The sequence below is a fragment of the Abrus precatorius genome, unplaced genomic scaffold, assembly GCF_003935025.1.
Source record: "Abrus precatorius isolate BTA unplaced genomic scaffold, Abrus_2018 Scaffold7, whole genome shotgun sequence".
NCBI lineage: Eukaryota > Viridiplantae > Streptophyta > Magnoliopsida > Fabales > Fabaceae > Abrus > Abrus precatorius.
In genome coordinates, this window is record NW_020874417.1 from 32921412 (window position 1) to 32938201 (window position 16790).

The 16790-nt window shown below is 32.8% G+C and overlaps 2 protein-coding genes across 2 annotated transcripts; both read left to right on the forward strand.

The window, feature by feature from the left end:
• Positions 1 to 293: 293 nt before the first annotated feature.
• LOC113871031 (O-fucosyltransferase 1) lies at positions 294 to 5523 on the forward strand. The gene is made up of 9 exons (XM_027507713.1): positions 294 to 532; positions 605 to 767; positions 946 to 1024; positions 1130 to 1200; positions 1425 to 1513; positions 3105 to 3228; positions 3316 to 3599; positions 4573 to 4702; positions 4856 to 5523. The coding sequence occupies exons 1-9, from the start codon at positions 525 to 527 to the stop codon at positions 5441 to 5443; spliced, it is 1536 nt and encodes a 511-aa protein (XP_027363514.1). The 5' UTR covers positions 294 to 524; the 3' UTR covers positions 5444 to 5523.
• Positions 5524 to 7327: 1804 nt separating this feature from the next.
• On the forward strand, positions 7328 to 15710 carry LOC113871030 (phosphoglucomutase, chloroplastic). The gene is made up of 22 exons (XM_027507712.1): positions 7328 to 7880; positions 7974 to 8039; positions 8401 to 8445; positions 8525 to 8617; positions 8715 to 8767; positions 8976 to 9027; positions 9135 to 9203; positions 9527 to 9595; positions 9939 to 10061; positions 10177 to 10229; positions 10922 to 11000; positions 11087 to 11151; positions 11232 to 11299; positions 13391 to 13509; positions 13591 to 13665; positions 13774 to 13889; positions 14273 to 14414; positions 14550 to 14631; positions 14714 to 14760; positions 14884 to 14961; positions 15067 to 15172; positions 15260 to 15710. Exons 1-22 carry the CDS (start codon positions 7662 to 7664, stop codon positions 15325 to 15327), a joined length of 1887 nt encoding a protein of 628 aa, XP_027363513.1. The 5' UTR covers positions 7328 to 7661; the 3' UTR covers positions 15328 to 15710.
• The last annotated feature ends 1080 nt before the right edge of the window (positions 15711 to 16790 follow it).

Below are 16790 nucleotides of genomic sequence, written 5' to 3' on the forward strand. Positions count from 1 at the left end.
CCCGCTGTTTTTCAGTTTAAAAGTGTCACAGTACTCTTTTCAGTAATAACATATTTTTCTTAACTATTAATTTTCCTCATCGAGATTTAATATTTTTATTACTAAAACAGAGAATGAGGCATATATAAAGAGGCAGATAAAGATTTGGTATTCTTTGTTGGTAAAGTTCTACTCTTCAATCTTAAATCCTTGCCCTGACGAGTTAGTTGAAGCCCAAACCTTTTCACGCAACGGTTTATTTTAATCATTGTCCGTTCTCTAAACCCACCTAGAAGCCCATAACGTGGCCCAGTTCTCTTGGTCCAAGCCATTTTCTCCAATTATCTTGTTAACGGGGATTCGGATTTACCTTCTTTCTTCCCCCACCGTTCACCACCACGTCTCTACCGGCAACCTCCATCTCCGGCAAGGCGTTCGTTTTTCTTGCTCTCAACCGCAACCATTATTCCAATCCTTACTGCCGCACTGAAGCGTAAACTTGAAGCGCTGGATCCGTAGAATTACAGAGCTATTGCATCTTAACCATGAGGAGGTACGGTTTACATAACGATTAGAGGTTGATATTGATTTCGAATTTTAAACGTCGACGTTTTTCTGTTTGCAGAGCTGGTTTTCACAGGCAGCATGGGAGGCATAGCGGAGGATCAGGATTCAAAGGAATGATCTTGAAGTTGTCGATTGCTGCTGCAGTGCTCTTGATCTGCACGCTCTCCTTGTTCTTCTCGTCAACAGGAACTTCAAACGTTCAATCCAATTATCGCTCCGAGGTTCGTGCAAATTGTTCAGTCCACATTCTTTGCTCGCTGAATGTAATTTCGGCGAATCGAAGAAATTTCAGTACAGATTTCAGAATGGTTATGCATTTTTTTTTTTGCGAAATGAAATCTACACATATTTCATGTAATTCAGCGATGAGTTATTCGATTTACGTTCGTTGTTAAACAGATCCGTTTGGAAGAACTTTGGAGCAACGCTGATTCTGGTGGTTGGAGGCCATCGTCTGCTCCGAGAACTCATTGGCCCCGTATCTATCTATTCTTGTAGTTACAGACTGTTTCCGATGCCATATTTTTCATTCAAATGTAATGTTCTAGAACTTTCTGATGCTATGTTGGATGTTTTGTCTCAGCTCCTCCTAATGAGAGCAATGGCTATTTGCGCGTTCGATGTAATGGTGGGCTGAATCAGCAACGCAGTGCGGTTAGTATCTTTTCCTCTCACTATTTACTGTAGTAGACGTTAATGAGTTGAGGGGTTTATATTTTGTATTTTGTTGGCTTTAGTGCATTCACTCAAGCTGCGAAGTATTTGCATTGTGTCCGCTGACGAAGCTTCGTGAATCTAGTGTTGTTAGGATGGGGTTTCCTATTTGTATGGTGTTGCATGCTGTATATGTTGATACATTTGAATTTCAAATGCTGTAGATCTCCAATGCTGTTCTTGCTGCACGAATCATGAATGCTACGCTAGTGCTACCTGAGTTGGATGCAAATTCCTTTTGGCATGACGACAGGTAACTTGCCTGTATTATAATTTTGTAAGAATAACAGTTCACTCTCTCTGAGATTTCCAATGTACTCTCAAAGTAATTTTTAATTTATTTATTAATTCCTTAACTAGTGTTTTAAAGACCTTGGTTAGCATGACTCTTTATAAATTAAAAGCACTTTTGTTTTGTGTATTTTGGTATATGCACTTAGTATAAAACCTTGAATTTGGTATTAATTTGTGTCTTGTGCATTGATTTATCAAATTTGTGTTTAATTTGCCTAGGGAATAAAATGCTTTACTAACATAAGGGTTGTTTATTCTTTTAAACTTGTCTCCTAAGGGCATCCATTAACAAAACCTCGATTACTACTATTATCGTTGGTGTTTTTACTATTTTCCTGGGAGACACAATCGATAATAGGTTGATTTCCCAAATAAATCTGAAAGATGGGTTCTTGTTTAGTTCTTATATATTTGACGGCAGGGGACTCCTTTTTTTTTTGAAACAGAAAATGTGGATAACCACTAGTGAGAACAATTACCACTTTACTAACCTGAGAGTTGAGTTTTGGAGGGGAGGGCAAATATTTTATTTTTAAATTTAAAGAGTTGTATAATGTTTATAAAAGTAAATAAAACATTAACACATTTAATTTATACTAATCTATTATTTTATGACTTTTATTTAAAAAAATTATGAAATTAGTGAATGTTAATAAGAAATAAAAATTTTGCCCTCCCAACTCTTTTCCTCCAAAATCTAACTCCCAAACACACCCTAAAGGAACTTCCTTTTTCCTCATCTCACGAAAAGAACTACATGAGTGCATTTTTCTGAGAAACAAATTGATGGGGGTGGCTGCCTTTGGTCTTATCTCTTTTCTGTGTTGCTTAATTATATACCTTTTCATGCTCTTAGCTAAGGTTTTACTATCCTGTACTTTTCTAATAACCTGCATTAGATGCTTGCTCATTTATCAGATGGATTATTAACTTGGATGCTTATTAAATCTCTTTAAACTCCCCTGATAGATGCACAGAAGCAAGTTTAATCTATTTTAGCATCCAAAATTCATGTACAGCATGGTTCCTTTAAACTTCAGAATATATTCAGTTCAATTGTTTGGGTTTATTTAGTTAGAATCTTATTCAGATTTGAGGGAAGAGTCACCTGCAATACACGTGGAAAGAGAAGAAAAAAAATTCAATGTTGTGGCTTGCCATGTTTCTCTTTTAAATTCTAAATACTAGCTTTAAACTGCCATATTTTTTGTTAAGTTCCTTACAACTAGGAGTCAGTTAAGTGGTGGGGCCTCTCTAGCTAATTTGTAATGACAATTATTTCCTCCTCGTTTGGTTTTAGTGCATGTTTGGTTGAGTTTATTTTATTTTTTTGCAGCTTCTTGGGAAAACATTTGAAAAAAAAGTGATTATTCTCCTGAAAGAAGCTTCCCCGAACATGCACTAGTTGAAATAAAAGTTGGACTTATTGGAAAAGTAGGAAAGATACCAAATTGGGAGTCCCTTTTTGGAATAGTATCGATAGTTGATTCTTAATTTTGTGATGAACCAGTGTCACATTGCACTGAAACCTTTTTTTTATTACTTTGCAGTGGTTTCCATGGTATCTATGATGTTGAGCATTTCATCAAGACGCTTAGGTATGATGTGAAGATTGTTGAAAGCATTCCAGAAAATCAGAAAAATGCAAAAAAGAAGAAAATAAAGGCATTTCAGGTGGACTATACTAATTTGGTCATCAATAAGTTGTTTGAAATTATTTCAATTTCCTGGACTATATGTTCAAATCTTATTTTTACACAGCTTCGGCCTCCTAGAGATGCCCCTATAAGTTGGTATACTACTGATGCTCTGAAGAAAATGAAGGAACATGGTGCCATCTATCTTACACCCTTTTCACATCGTTTAGCTGAAGAAATTGACAATCCTGAATACCAAAGGTTGAGGTGTAGAGTTAACTATCATGCTTTAAGATTCAAGCCACATATCATGAAGCTAAGTCAATCAATAGTTGATAAGCTTCGTGCACAAGGTCCCTTCATGTCCATACATCTTCGGTTTGAGATGGATATGCTGGCTTTTGCTGGGTAAGTTATCTGGGTTTTATTGGACAATTATGTTTGCATGTCTTTTGACATTAAATGGGATAAATATATGTTAAGCAATTGTTGTTATATGTCCTACAAATTCAAAGTTAAATGCATGCTTTTCTTTGATTTAAAGCAACAGATGTTTTTGCCAAAACTTTGTCAGAAATTAAATTATAGATCAAATCTCTGAGATTTTCCTTGTCATCATTGTCAGCAACCAGATATGTATGTACACATGATATATGAATAGTTATATACATATTTGCCATGTTAGTGCTTTATTTCTTTTAGGATAGTTCTGAATTAATGAGCCGTGGTTGATTATACAGTGCAGCAATTTTCTAGGAATTCTAGCACCATAGCTTTAGATTTACACTTGCAGCCTCATAAATTGTGCTGATTTCTTAAAAACGCGTTGAATAGCTTAGTTTCTTTCATTTTTAATCCATGCTCCAGCTGTATGGTATTTAAATAAATTGTAATTTTTATCTTCTTGGTTTTTGCATATGAGTGATCTAATGGGTTGGAATGTGTTTTAAACAAACTTTGGCTGCAAAGTTTAAATTCTGTCCTATTTATTGATGTGTGGTGCATTTAGTTCAAGAAACTGAATTCTCTTCCTGTGGTCACTTTTATTGCACTACATAATAAATTGGTAGTTCATTAAATTCTTAGCTATGCACCATGAATATCTTCCTGTTATTGAGTGTTCGATAGTTTTTGCATTAGAATGTGTTGCAATTGTAGGGATTTGGTTAGGGAAGGAGAACAAGGGAAAATAGATGTTCTAAATACTATTCTTGTGCATAAGAACTAGATGGATGTGTATGATATGATGTAATGCAAAGGAAAAGACCTTATGTAAATGAACTTTTGTTTTTTTGGTAGATAAATATAATCAATTCCCCCCCTCCCCACAAACATAATGGAATGTGTCTTTTTATAAATTTGAATATGAATATGACTGTAGGTGCTTTGATATATTTACACCTGAGGAGCAAAAGATTTTGAAGAAGTATCGTGAAGAACATTTTGCACCTAAAAGACTTGTCTATAATGAAAGAAGGGCAATTGGAAAATGCCCGTTGACTCCTGAGGAGGTAAAAATTAGTTTTGCTTTGATCGTCGTTTAATTGTTTCTCAGAGATAACCTTTATACGAATGCCAGTGATAACAAATTTCTAATTTGTTAAAGATTATGATTTGATACCAATGTTTCAATTGGATGTACATTTATGTGTTTCTCATTGCAGGTTGGTCTTATTTTGCGTGCATTGGGTTTTGACAATTCTACCAGGATTTATCTTGCAGCTGGTGAATTGTTTGGCGGGGATCGATTTATGAAGCCATTTCGAAGTTTGTTCCCTCGACTTGAGAATCATTCTTCTGTGGAACACTCTGAAGAGCTTGTTGAGAACACTCGGGGATTGGCAGGTTCTGCTGTGGATTACTTGGTGTGTCTTCTTTCTGACATTTTCATGCCAACTTATGATGGCCCAAGCAACTTTGCCAACAACCTCCTTGGACATCGCCTTTATTATGGCTTCCGGACTACTATTAGACCTGATAGAAAAGCTCTTGCCCCAATCTTCATCGATAGGGAGAATGGGCGGGTGGCTGGTTTTGAGGAAGCTATTAGGAAAGTCATGCTCAAAACAAACTTCGGTGAACCTCATAAGCGTGTTTCTCCAGAATTTTTCTATACTAATTCTTGGCCTGAATGCTTCTGCCAAACGTCTGCAGAGAACCCTGCAGACAAATGCCCACCAAATGATATTTTAAATATTTTGAACAATGAACTAGAGAAAGCAGCAACAGACTCAAATTCTACAATATCTTGAGCAGAAGCTGTGACTTTGGGCTAATGTTTCTTCAACTCTGCAGTAATGAACTGTGAGCCTAGGTGAAATGGAATGAACTCCTATAACCTGATCCAGATTTTCAGGTGATCGTTTTTGTCTCAATCTATTTTCTGAGGGAATGATATAGTTAGACAAGAGAATTCAGGGTGCTAATTTGTATATTTGCCTTCTTTAGTTTCGGGTAAACAATAGGAGGAAGGTCACACGGATTGGATAGAATGCTGGCAATGTGACTGGAATCATATTTTTAAGAAAAAATCAACTATAAATGTAGTAGTCCTTCACTCTGCCTGAGAAAGGCACTTCTAGTGATCTAGTTACCTAGCGAAGGATGAAAAGTCTGGCAGATTTTACACGTGTTAATTTTATGTTTTGTTTCATGTATTAATTATTTATTGGGGAGGTGATAAAAATGGCCTTGTTCAAGTCTTTCCACAATTCTATATTTCCGTTTTTTTTTTTTCGGTACAAAATCTATATATCCGATGACTGACATCAATGTTATCATAAAATGCTAAATATTAAATATCGATATCTCTGTGACCTTGTTTGGGAGAAGAACAATTAACATGGTTTAGGTGCCTTAAAATTATTATAAAAGATATTAAGTATATCTCAAGGAACATATATAAACATGAATTATAATTCTTTTCAAAATTTTTACTACTTTTTCTTGCATTTATTCCAAATGATTATTTTTAAAAAGTTACTTCTAGTAGCTTCTCAAATGATTTTCATTTTTAAACAAATTGAGCAATTTTTAAAATGATTAATTTAAAGTAATATATATTTAATTCCCTTTAATCAAGGTTTTGAATTTAAAATTTGTGAATGAAAAAGGTTCACTAGAAGGATTTATCTCATCATACCGATGTTTCTAATTAGAATCGAACAGTTTCTTACGAAACATACACAGTTTAGAAAAAGGTGTTTTTTAAGTGGTGCATGTATTTTTAAATTTAAATAAAATCTATAAATAGAAAAATAAGAATAATTGTTGTTATTATTTTTTTTGAAATTTTTTATTATATTAAATAAGAATAAACAAGACTTAATGTTAAAAAAATATGAAAATGAAATATTAAAATCAAGACACACTATCTCTATGGATATGGTACATAAAAAATTTAAAATTATATTTAAATTAAGATTAATTAATATTTATTAATTATATAAGAGAAAGATGTCAATTTGATGTATCAAGATATCATTTTTTAATTATAAATAAAAAATAAATATTTAATTTAATAGAAGTAATGCAATTTAATTAAAAAAAATCTTAAAATTGCTTCAAGAAAAAGTGATAAATCAAAATTATAGAAAGTAAATTATTTTCAAAAACTAAATTTCTTAATTTATATATGAATAAAGTTATTTTTTATATAGAGATTAAAAATTTATATATACTAAAATATGGTACTTTTAAAAAAGATAAAAATATAAATTCAAAAATTAGTAATATTTTGTGCAAGCAAGAGTAAATAAAAATTATGAAGTTTAAAAAATTGTCAGTGATATTTTTTATTAAAATATGAGAAATAATAGAAAGTCAAAACTCATTAATGATATTTTTTAAAAAATAAAAAAAAATTGCAATTTTTAAAAATTAATTTTTTAAAGTGAAAAAAGACACTGTTTACAATTTTTGGTGAGGATATTGAAAACTTTTCATGTTGTAATTTTCTCCAAACACCATGAAATTTTTTTTATTTTATTTTATTTATAAAAAAGCCAACAAAGTAATTAATGTAACATTTTGAATTAAAAAAAATTATTAACCTCAGTTTTTCGCAACTGATATTCACAAATCTTAGAAGTAAGGAGACAGCCATACAAATCTTTCAAATTATGTTCATATTGCGAGAATCAAGAAGAGATCTTAATTCTCAACCGTACCTTTGCAACCAAACCTACGAAGTGCACTAAATTTCTGCGCAAAAATTATGGGAAGAGTGAAAAAGCACTTCACAATCACATTCACATGATTTATTGTTGAATCTCAAAGATAAGTGTCCCTAGTTACATGTGGCACCTATGTGTTCCTACACTTGCTGTGTTCCTATCACATTTCAGTGAGAGAGAAAGAGTCACAGTTCATCACACACACAACATCAGTGTCTTCTTCTTCTTCTTCTTCTTCTTCTTCTTCAAGGTACAACATTTCTGAGAACATCACCACATCATTCCATACCCATCAATGGCTTTCTCCTCTAGGCTTGACAACTTCATTCTCTCTGCCTTTAAACCCCAAAACTCGATTGTCCCACCTTCAATTCAACCTTCTTCGTTTCTTCCATGTCCTTCTTCCTTGAAGGTTCAAAAGCTTCCTTCAAGAATCCACTATGGTCCTACTATAAGAGCCACCTCATCATCCTCATCCCCTTCCACAACCATTGCTGAACCTGAAGGCATTAAGGTTCTCTTTCTTCACCCATTGTTTTCTTCTATTTCCTTTTGTGCTCTCTGCTTCTAAATCTGACCTTTTTCGTAATTATTGTTTTGCTAAAAGATTAACTCAATTCCAACCAAACCCGTTGAAGGACAAAAGACTGGTACCAGTGGGCTTCGAAAGAAGGTATATTGTTCTGTTCCGTTAGTTCACAGGCGGGGTGGGTCTCTGAGTTACCTTGAAAGCAATGAATTCATGCCTCGTGGCTCAATTTCTGTTTATAATAACTTTGTTTGGAGTTTCATGTTTGAAATGGATCAAAGTGATCAATTAGTTTAGCCCCTTCTTTGAACTCTCTATTATTCCCTGTCTCTCCTTCATCAAATTATGCTTGATCAAAAAAATCATAGTCTATGGATTCTGTTAGTGTTGATGTGGTATGGAGAGAGGTAAAGTTATGATTGATAGTATATTTACACTTGAACATGAAGTAGAATAAAATTTCAATGTTGGGTGGGAAAATAATTATATGCATACTTTTTTGTAGGTGAAAGTGTTTATGCAAGAAAATTACCTCGCAAATTGGATCCAGGTTTGTAGAATTCCAAACAATCATTGCATGATTTATGCATTTTGCTTGGCATGCGAGTGAAAATTCTATACATCTGTAGGCACTGTTTAATTCGCTGCCTCCAGAGGATTACAAGAATGGTTTGTTGGTATTGGGAGGCGATGGTCGATACTTTAATCGGGAAGCTGCACAGGTCAAATTTTTTGAACGTGTCACTATATCAATCAGATTTAAATTTTGTATTAAGAGAATTACTCTCTGATTTTTACTGCTGTTTTCATGCATTGCAGATAATAATAGAAATTGCTGCTGGAAATGGTGTTGGAAAAATTCTGGTTGGAAAGTAAATACCTTAATCAGTTGATATTTCCAATTAATATTGCTGTAACAAATGGGAGATAACATGTAAATTGAGAGCTACTAGTGAATGACATCATTAGGCCAAAACATCTCTGTTGGGCATGAGCTATTGTTCAATGCATAATCACTTCTGCCTAGACATTACAGTTCTCTTAATAGAATTTGAAGCTACTTTTTCTTCTCTAATGCAGGGAGGGTGTACTGTCAACACCAGCTGTTTCTGCTGTAATAAGGAAGAGAAAGGCAAGCCAGTTAAACTTCTTTTTCTCCTAAAGTATTTTGTAATGTAGGGATGGCATCACCTTTTCAGCTCACTTGGTCTTTTCTTTTCATTTCCTTAAATTTAACAGGCAAATGGTGGATTTATTATGAGTGCAAGCCATAATCCTGGTGGACCTGAATATGATTGGGGTATTAAGGTGATTTTATCTTTTCGAGTTCTCATCTGTTAAATGGTCATGGATCAATTGTGCATTGAGTAAAGCTTATTGTTGGTGTTCCTTAAGTTACTGTTTCTTTAACTTCAGTGAGGACATCGGTCAATACTCTGAAAAGCCAAATTCAGAGGGTTTTATTTTTTGTGGATATTGCCCTAAGTGATTTGGTTATTTTGCATTTCATACATTTACAGCTTAATCAAAAGATTTTTTTTCTGTAACATGTTTGTGGTCAATGTCTAAGACTTTATGCTATGTGCAAAACTGTTAGTTGGCGTTTCTAATAAATGCCTATGCTGTTCCAGTTTAATTACAGCAGTGGACAACCTGCTCCAGAATCCATCACTGACAAGATTTATGGAAACACCCTATCAGTAAGTGTCCCACTGTTCAAGTATGCCTTTTATTTCTTTAAAATGTTTTTCTTGTCTTGTAGGAGGTTATATATTTCGTTTTTTCCTTTTTCAAGTGTTACAATGTTGAGAATTGAGACTTTTTTGTTTATATGAAAAATTGCTCTAATGAGCCACTAAATGGGCTATCCTTTTTTACTTTTAGGAGAGAAAATACAACTTAAATTAGGTGTGAAAAAATGAGCTGGAAATAACATTATTGCGAATACTATCTCCCAGAGGAGTATGACCTAGTCTGTTCTGATTAGTTATCAGTGATAAAGTTCATTTAAGATATTGGGGTTATATGTTTTGTCTGATGCAGATATCAGAGATAAAAATAGCTGACATTCCTGATGTTGACTTATCAAATGTTGGGATTACAAAGTTTGGAAGCTTCAGTGTGGAAGTAATAGACCCAGTCTCTGACTATCTAGAGCTATTGGAGGTGAAAATAAATTGTTGCCATCATTATATGCTATTAGAATAATTCATGTGAACTGAATCTCAATGTTGTGAATTTTACTTCTTTTTAATTAATTAATTTATTGTATTTAGTGCAGACAGTATTTGATTTTCAGCTAATCAAAAGTCTTCTTTCACGGCCAGATTTTAGGTACAGTCTTCATGTTCTCATAATATTGCGAATGTTGAGCTATATGGGGTTGAATATTACTTTGGATGTTGATCTCTCTGTAGTGTCCTAGTTTAGAGGGAAAAATCAATGTAGAAAATATAGCCTTTTGTTTAGAGGTTTACTTTGTACTACAGGCCTACTTAGTACTATGTGGTCTTTTGACAGTTTATAGTGACATTCACCAAAATGATTTTTTTTTCCTGAAATATACTACTCTCTTTACAATTATATTTTGAGATCCCTATTTGACAAAATATTTAGTTCTCTCTGCTTCTTCAACATTATCTCTTAAGAATTAAGAAGTCTAGAAAAATTGTATTTAAATATGGATTGGTGAAAAGAATCTCAAATGATTTTTTCCCTTGATATTATTCATATTCTAGTTTTTTTCTTCTTTTTTAGTCCACCTTATCAGTAAAAGAAGAGGTTGATTATTCTGTCCTTACTCACAGTGCATGTTGCTTGACCTGTTGTATATCCTTTTCTAGTCCTCTAGAAATTTATTGGTGCTACATTAACAATAGTAAGGTAGTTTTTTCAATTATGCATTTATAGTTTATTATTTTTCTGAACAGAATTGAGCTATCTTGACACTCAAGGTCAGGGTTTGTTAATGTTTAGAATCTATGAGAATCACAGTCTTGAAATTTATTGTATTTTATCTTTTTTAGGTTTATATTTGATGCCATGCATGCAGTTACTGGTGCTTATGCTAAACCCATCTTTGTTGATAAACTCGGTGCTAGTCTGGTATGGTCTTCCCCCTTTAAACTCTTAGGGTGTAGATACAAATTTATATGAAGTTATTCATATTGGATGCTAATTATGCAATGTAGGATTCAATTTCAAATGGAATCCCTTTGGAAGATTTTGGACATGGTCATCCTGATCCTAATCTAACGTGAGTTTACTGCTTTACTTATTAACATGCTGCTTTTATCCATAAGAAACTGTTTTTTGATGGTAATGTTTGCTGAACAGATATGCCAAGGATCTTGTCAACATTATGTATGCTGAAAATGGACCTGATTTTGGAGCTGCTAGTGATGGTATGAGATCAATGCAGCAGCCAGCTTTTTGGTTTAAGACTTTCGTCATTATTTTCTTAATATATATATAATTATATTCATTGAGTTATTTTTCATTTGAACTTTCCATTTAGCCTTTTTAGGATGCCAAATTACTTACTAAATTATTGGAATAATTTCATTTAATATTTATTTTGACAACAACAACAACCAAGTTTTATTCCACCAGATGATATCAATTATATAAATCACATGATGCATTGACTTAAAAGTCATGCCGTCCACTTTTCTCACTAGTGCTTTTAAGATTTTCTTTGTACGTGTTCACAATTCAAACTACCTTGGACTGTTTTTAATCATTTTTTTCACATGTGCTACTTTAGTATTCATTTATATGATCATTTTTTATTCTATCCTTTCTCGCATGACCATTCATTTAGCTTGGCATTCTTATTTCTATCACTTCCATTTTTTTTTCTTGTGTTATTCCTTTAATATTTCTTTGAATTGATAATAAATTCAATTTATTTAATTTTTGTTAAGACACTATTAATATTTATTAATTTTAGTTTAGAAAACTTATTTGTGTTAAAATATCAGGAATTGTTGAAAATATTCCAAGAACAATATATTCATTAAATGTAAATAACATTTGTAACAGTCAACATTTGGTGGCTTTAGTCTTTTGTAATGTTTACAATATTAAATAATAAAATATATGTATATGAATTAGGATTATAGAGAGATAGAAGTGTCATAGTAAGATGATGGACTTATTTGTTTAGGAGGAAAATATTTACTCTTAATATTGCCTGTATGATAATTAATATTATTCTATTTTTTAAGTAAAAACTGAGCAACTAATAATGTATTTTGTTTATCCATAATTTTTTGGGCCTCAAGAAAAGACTTCATTTGCCTTATGTTTGGACTGGCCATGCTTGGTTCAATAGTATGGTTGTTGCCCACTTGGAGATCATGAGTTCAAATTCTAGAAATAGTCTCTCCACTTGTGGGGTTAAGGTTGAGTTTCCTTTTTTATAAAATTATATCGATTGAGCTGATGCTTAGTTTACCAACATTGATTCGCATCCAACTGTATGTATTTAGTACCTTGATGTTATAAGACTGATTGTTGATCAATGGACAATATATTTTAATCTTGTAATTATTTATTGTTTGTTTGCAGATATTCCAGTCAAATATTTCTTGCCTCTTACACTGGTTTGTTGATGGGCATTGCTTGTAGATGTTACATTAATTGCTTTGATTCATTTTGGCATTTTTCACTGTGTCTTGTTAGGCTTGAGAATCAAAATTGATGTCATCCCAATACCCTTTTCATGCCTGTGGTTTGTTGCATCACTACCAAGGCTTTGATTGCATCACACAATCTAAAAGATAATAAATTACTGCATAATTCATCTGAAATTTGTAGCAATGCATCCAAATAAGATCTTTCCTTTGATGACATAATCCGGTTGAATTTGTTCAGCCCTTGTGTTATCAGTTTAGGATTGGAAAAATATTTGTTAATGTTAGGTTCTTGATTATTCAATCATTGTAGATTGTAGTGTGGAAAGTCCAATCTTAATTTTTTGTTAACATTGATTTAAGTCCTCTCCATATCAATGTGAAGTTGATATATGATCAGCTTAGTTAACATAGAGTTGGAAAAATATTTGTTAAAGTTAGGTTCTGTAGTATTCATGATAAAAAAATAAATCAAATGATACAAGTAACTTATTAGTACCCAAAAATAAGTTGAACATAGCTTCTGCTAGGTCTTACTATTTGGTGAATGTAAATGACAATTAGAGTGCTCTAAAAAAAGCCAAAACAATGGAAAAGTGATATTACTACCTAAATCCAGCCTTTGTTTGGGAAAAATAAATGGAATGAATGAGAATAAGCAATGTCTTGATGAGTCTATCGTCTCTACATTTATTTCAACCTTTTTCTTCCACTTTCTTTCTTTCCAGCTTTTGTTTCCCAAACCAACAATTAAAATTGAACATTTATGTTGTATTTATAGTTCAAGTGCTGACGAGGTTTTGTCTGCCTTTATGTGTGTTTATTCAGTGATGTTTATGTATTTGAATCTTTTTTCAGGGGATGGTGATAGAAATATGATTTTAGGAAGCAGTTTCTTTGTTACTCCTTCAGACTCTGTAGCAGTTATTGCGGCCAATGCAAGAGAAGCGATTCCATACTTCAAGAACAGTGTTAAGGTAGAAATTTTATGCACGTGTTGTTGTTAGGTATTCATCATTGTAAAATAGAAATTCCACTATTCTGTATTTTAAATGCAGGGTCTTGCTCGATCAATGCCAACAAGTGGTGCTCTGGATCGGGTTGCAAAAAAGTTGAACCTCCCTTTCTTTGAGGCATGTTTTATTTTCTACAATTTCTTTCTTAAAACATTCTAAATGTAGTAGGTTTCATATATTTCTAGATGTAGTTCTGAAATAACAAAAGATGGAGCTTGGTTTCAGGTCCCCACCGGTTGGAAATTTTTTGGAAACCTTATGGATGCTGGGAATTTGTCCATTTGTGGGGAAGAGAGTTTTGGAACAGGTTCTGACCACATTCGTGAGAAAGATGGCATCTGGTAGATATTCCATATGTTTTTGTAAATTTAAAATAGTTTATTCATCAATTCTATTTTTTAGGGCAGCTGCTTCGGATGTATCTTGAAAGTATTAGAATTCTGAAAGATGTTGACATCAGCAAAATCAAAGTCTCATATTAATGTCTAGTAGAAAACTTGAATAAGATTCCCTAGATATTTGTGGTGCTGTTGCCCAATGAAAATTTAAAATCTGTATTATGTTTTAAGACCTAACTTGGACAACCAAAAGAAAAAAGAGATGACTAAAAACTAATGCATGTTATATATTTATCGAGAAACAGCTCCACAAGCATTTAAGGAAATATATTTAATTTTTGTCCTACTTTAATTGTCCATCTTATATATGTGGTTTCCAATTATAGGGCTGTATTAGCTTGGCTTTCTATTATTGCACATCGCAACAAGGACAAGAAATCAGGGGAGAAATTGATCTCTGTATCAGATGTTGTGAAGGAGCACTGGGCAACTTATGGACGAAATTTCTTTTCTAGATATGACTATGAGGTAGGCATTGTTGCTGCAATTGAAGTTTTTTTTGTATCATGTTCTGGGCACTTCAGTTTTAGTTTAGAATTTCTTAATACTACCAACGAGGTTAAGTGCAACGTCTTCTTTTGACAAATCTATGTCCTTATATAGGAATGTGAATCTGAAGGTGCCAATAAGATGATACAATACCTACGAGAGAGTGTATCTAAGAGCAAGCCTGGTGATAAGTATGGTAAGTTGCTACAAGCACTTTCTTTCAATGTTGATGATCCTCTCCTTAGTGTATTTAAACTGAGGAAAGTATTCTTTTACAGGAAGTTATGTCCTCCAGTTTGCAGATGATTTTACATACACTGATCCTGTAAGTTCTTACATCATCTACATTTTTGTCATGTTCATTTTTTGTTTTGTAATTCAAGATCATGTGGTCATAACTCCCATTTTCCTTGCAATTGTTTGGTTCTGATATAATTTAAATGTGCAGGTAGATGGCAGTGTGATATCAAAACAAGGTGTTCGATTTGTTTTTACTGACGGTTCAAGAATTATATATCGTTTATCGGTACGTGGCATCTGATTGTTTGACCACCTTGCTTCTTTCAAAGAAGTCAATTCCACATTGGAAACTACGCATAAAATTAAGTGATTGCTATGTTTCCTTTTACAGGGAACTGGTTCAGCAGGGGCAACTGTTAGAGTGTACATTGAACAGTTTCAACCAGATGTCTCTAAACACAACGTTGATGCTCAAATTGCCTTAAAACCACTAATAGGTTATTTTCATTTTACAAGACAAAATATAGTAACACAAACTGACTTGCTTATTTTCTATGCTATTAATTGCTCTTACTATTGTACAGATTTGGCATTATCCGTGTCAAAGCTAAAAGACTTCACAGGGAGAGAGAAGCCTACAGTCATCACATAATGTACAATTCAACAACCCCTGGTCAAGTTGTCATGTATCAAGTTGAGTGCACATGCAGGTTATTTGTTACGCCTATCCATATCAGAGCTCGAGTTCGGTTTGCCAATTTCAGTTTTGATTGTTCAAGAATTTTGGAGTAATAGGTCCCTTGTAAAATATGGTACTCATATATGTGCAAAAAATGGACTACTTTTTGTAACAAAATAATAATAGTTTGCTGCTCTAAGGAGCTAGTTCAAAGTTTTGTCCAATTACCAAATTGAGAAACTCTCGAGCACAATTTCAATTTCACTTTTGTTCTAAACTTCTTTTTCTACACAATTTCTGGTATCTGAAAACAAAGGGAAATACAAAAAAGACCTCTATGTGAAGGATGTGATATTGACGTCCACTACTGTTTAAAATGGGCTGTATTTTTGGCAATGAATCTTTCTATTCTCAGTACCATGTGATAACAATGACAAACCACTGATTCAGGTAGTTAATGCGACGCAAAAAAAATCATATGTGCATTTTTGGACCACAGGTTTTTTAGCAAATTGACTATGGTGGACTTTGAAGTACGTTTCTAGTAAAAGGCAAATCCAAAGCTGATTCCGCAACATCCCTTGTTGGAGTGTTTTGTATTTCGTTCGTATATCAGTGAAGACAATACGTGACAGCAACCTATCATCATTACAGTGACTAGTCTTTAGTTTAAGGACTTTTTAAATTTATACTTAGAATTAATATTTCATACTGTATATACGTTTTAATATAATTTTTTTGACTGAAATTAATTTAAGTATACATCTAAACTATGTTTAATAATTGAAAATTAATTTTACCTAACTTTAAACAAGGGACACTAAGCTTACAGGATTACATTGACCACATATATTGTTGTAACACGAGGTGCTCACGTATGTATCTAGCAATTTTATTGGTGATCTTTGATTTGATTATCTGGTCAGCTTTCCATAACTTAAAATTATTCTTTGAGCCAATCACTGCGATTAGACTGGCTTATGTGGGAACTGAGTGTACGCCTAAGAGATTCATATCACCATGCTTGCGAAGCCCAAGCTATTAACAATAATAAAGTGTATAATATATTCTTCTATGTATTCAGTATACATATACTTTTCACACTTAAACTGTTTAGATTAATTTGAACATAGAACTATATCAAATAAAAATAAACCAATCAATCAGCACAGAACAGAGATGAACCGTTGAATTAGTTAATACAGATTTGGTCTATGAGAGATTTATCAACACGTAGAGTATAATACATTCAAGTTGTTATAATGATTTTTGTGATTTAGTTAAAAGAAATACGTAATCTAATTAATTAGATCTCTCTGAAATGGTGAAAAACTGAAGTATTAAACAATAAAAAAAATGTAAGAATGTTTTATTAAACAATATGGGAGAATTGTTTTTAATATAAATAATTTAAACACATAATTTAAATGTAAATT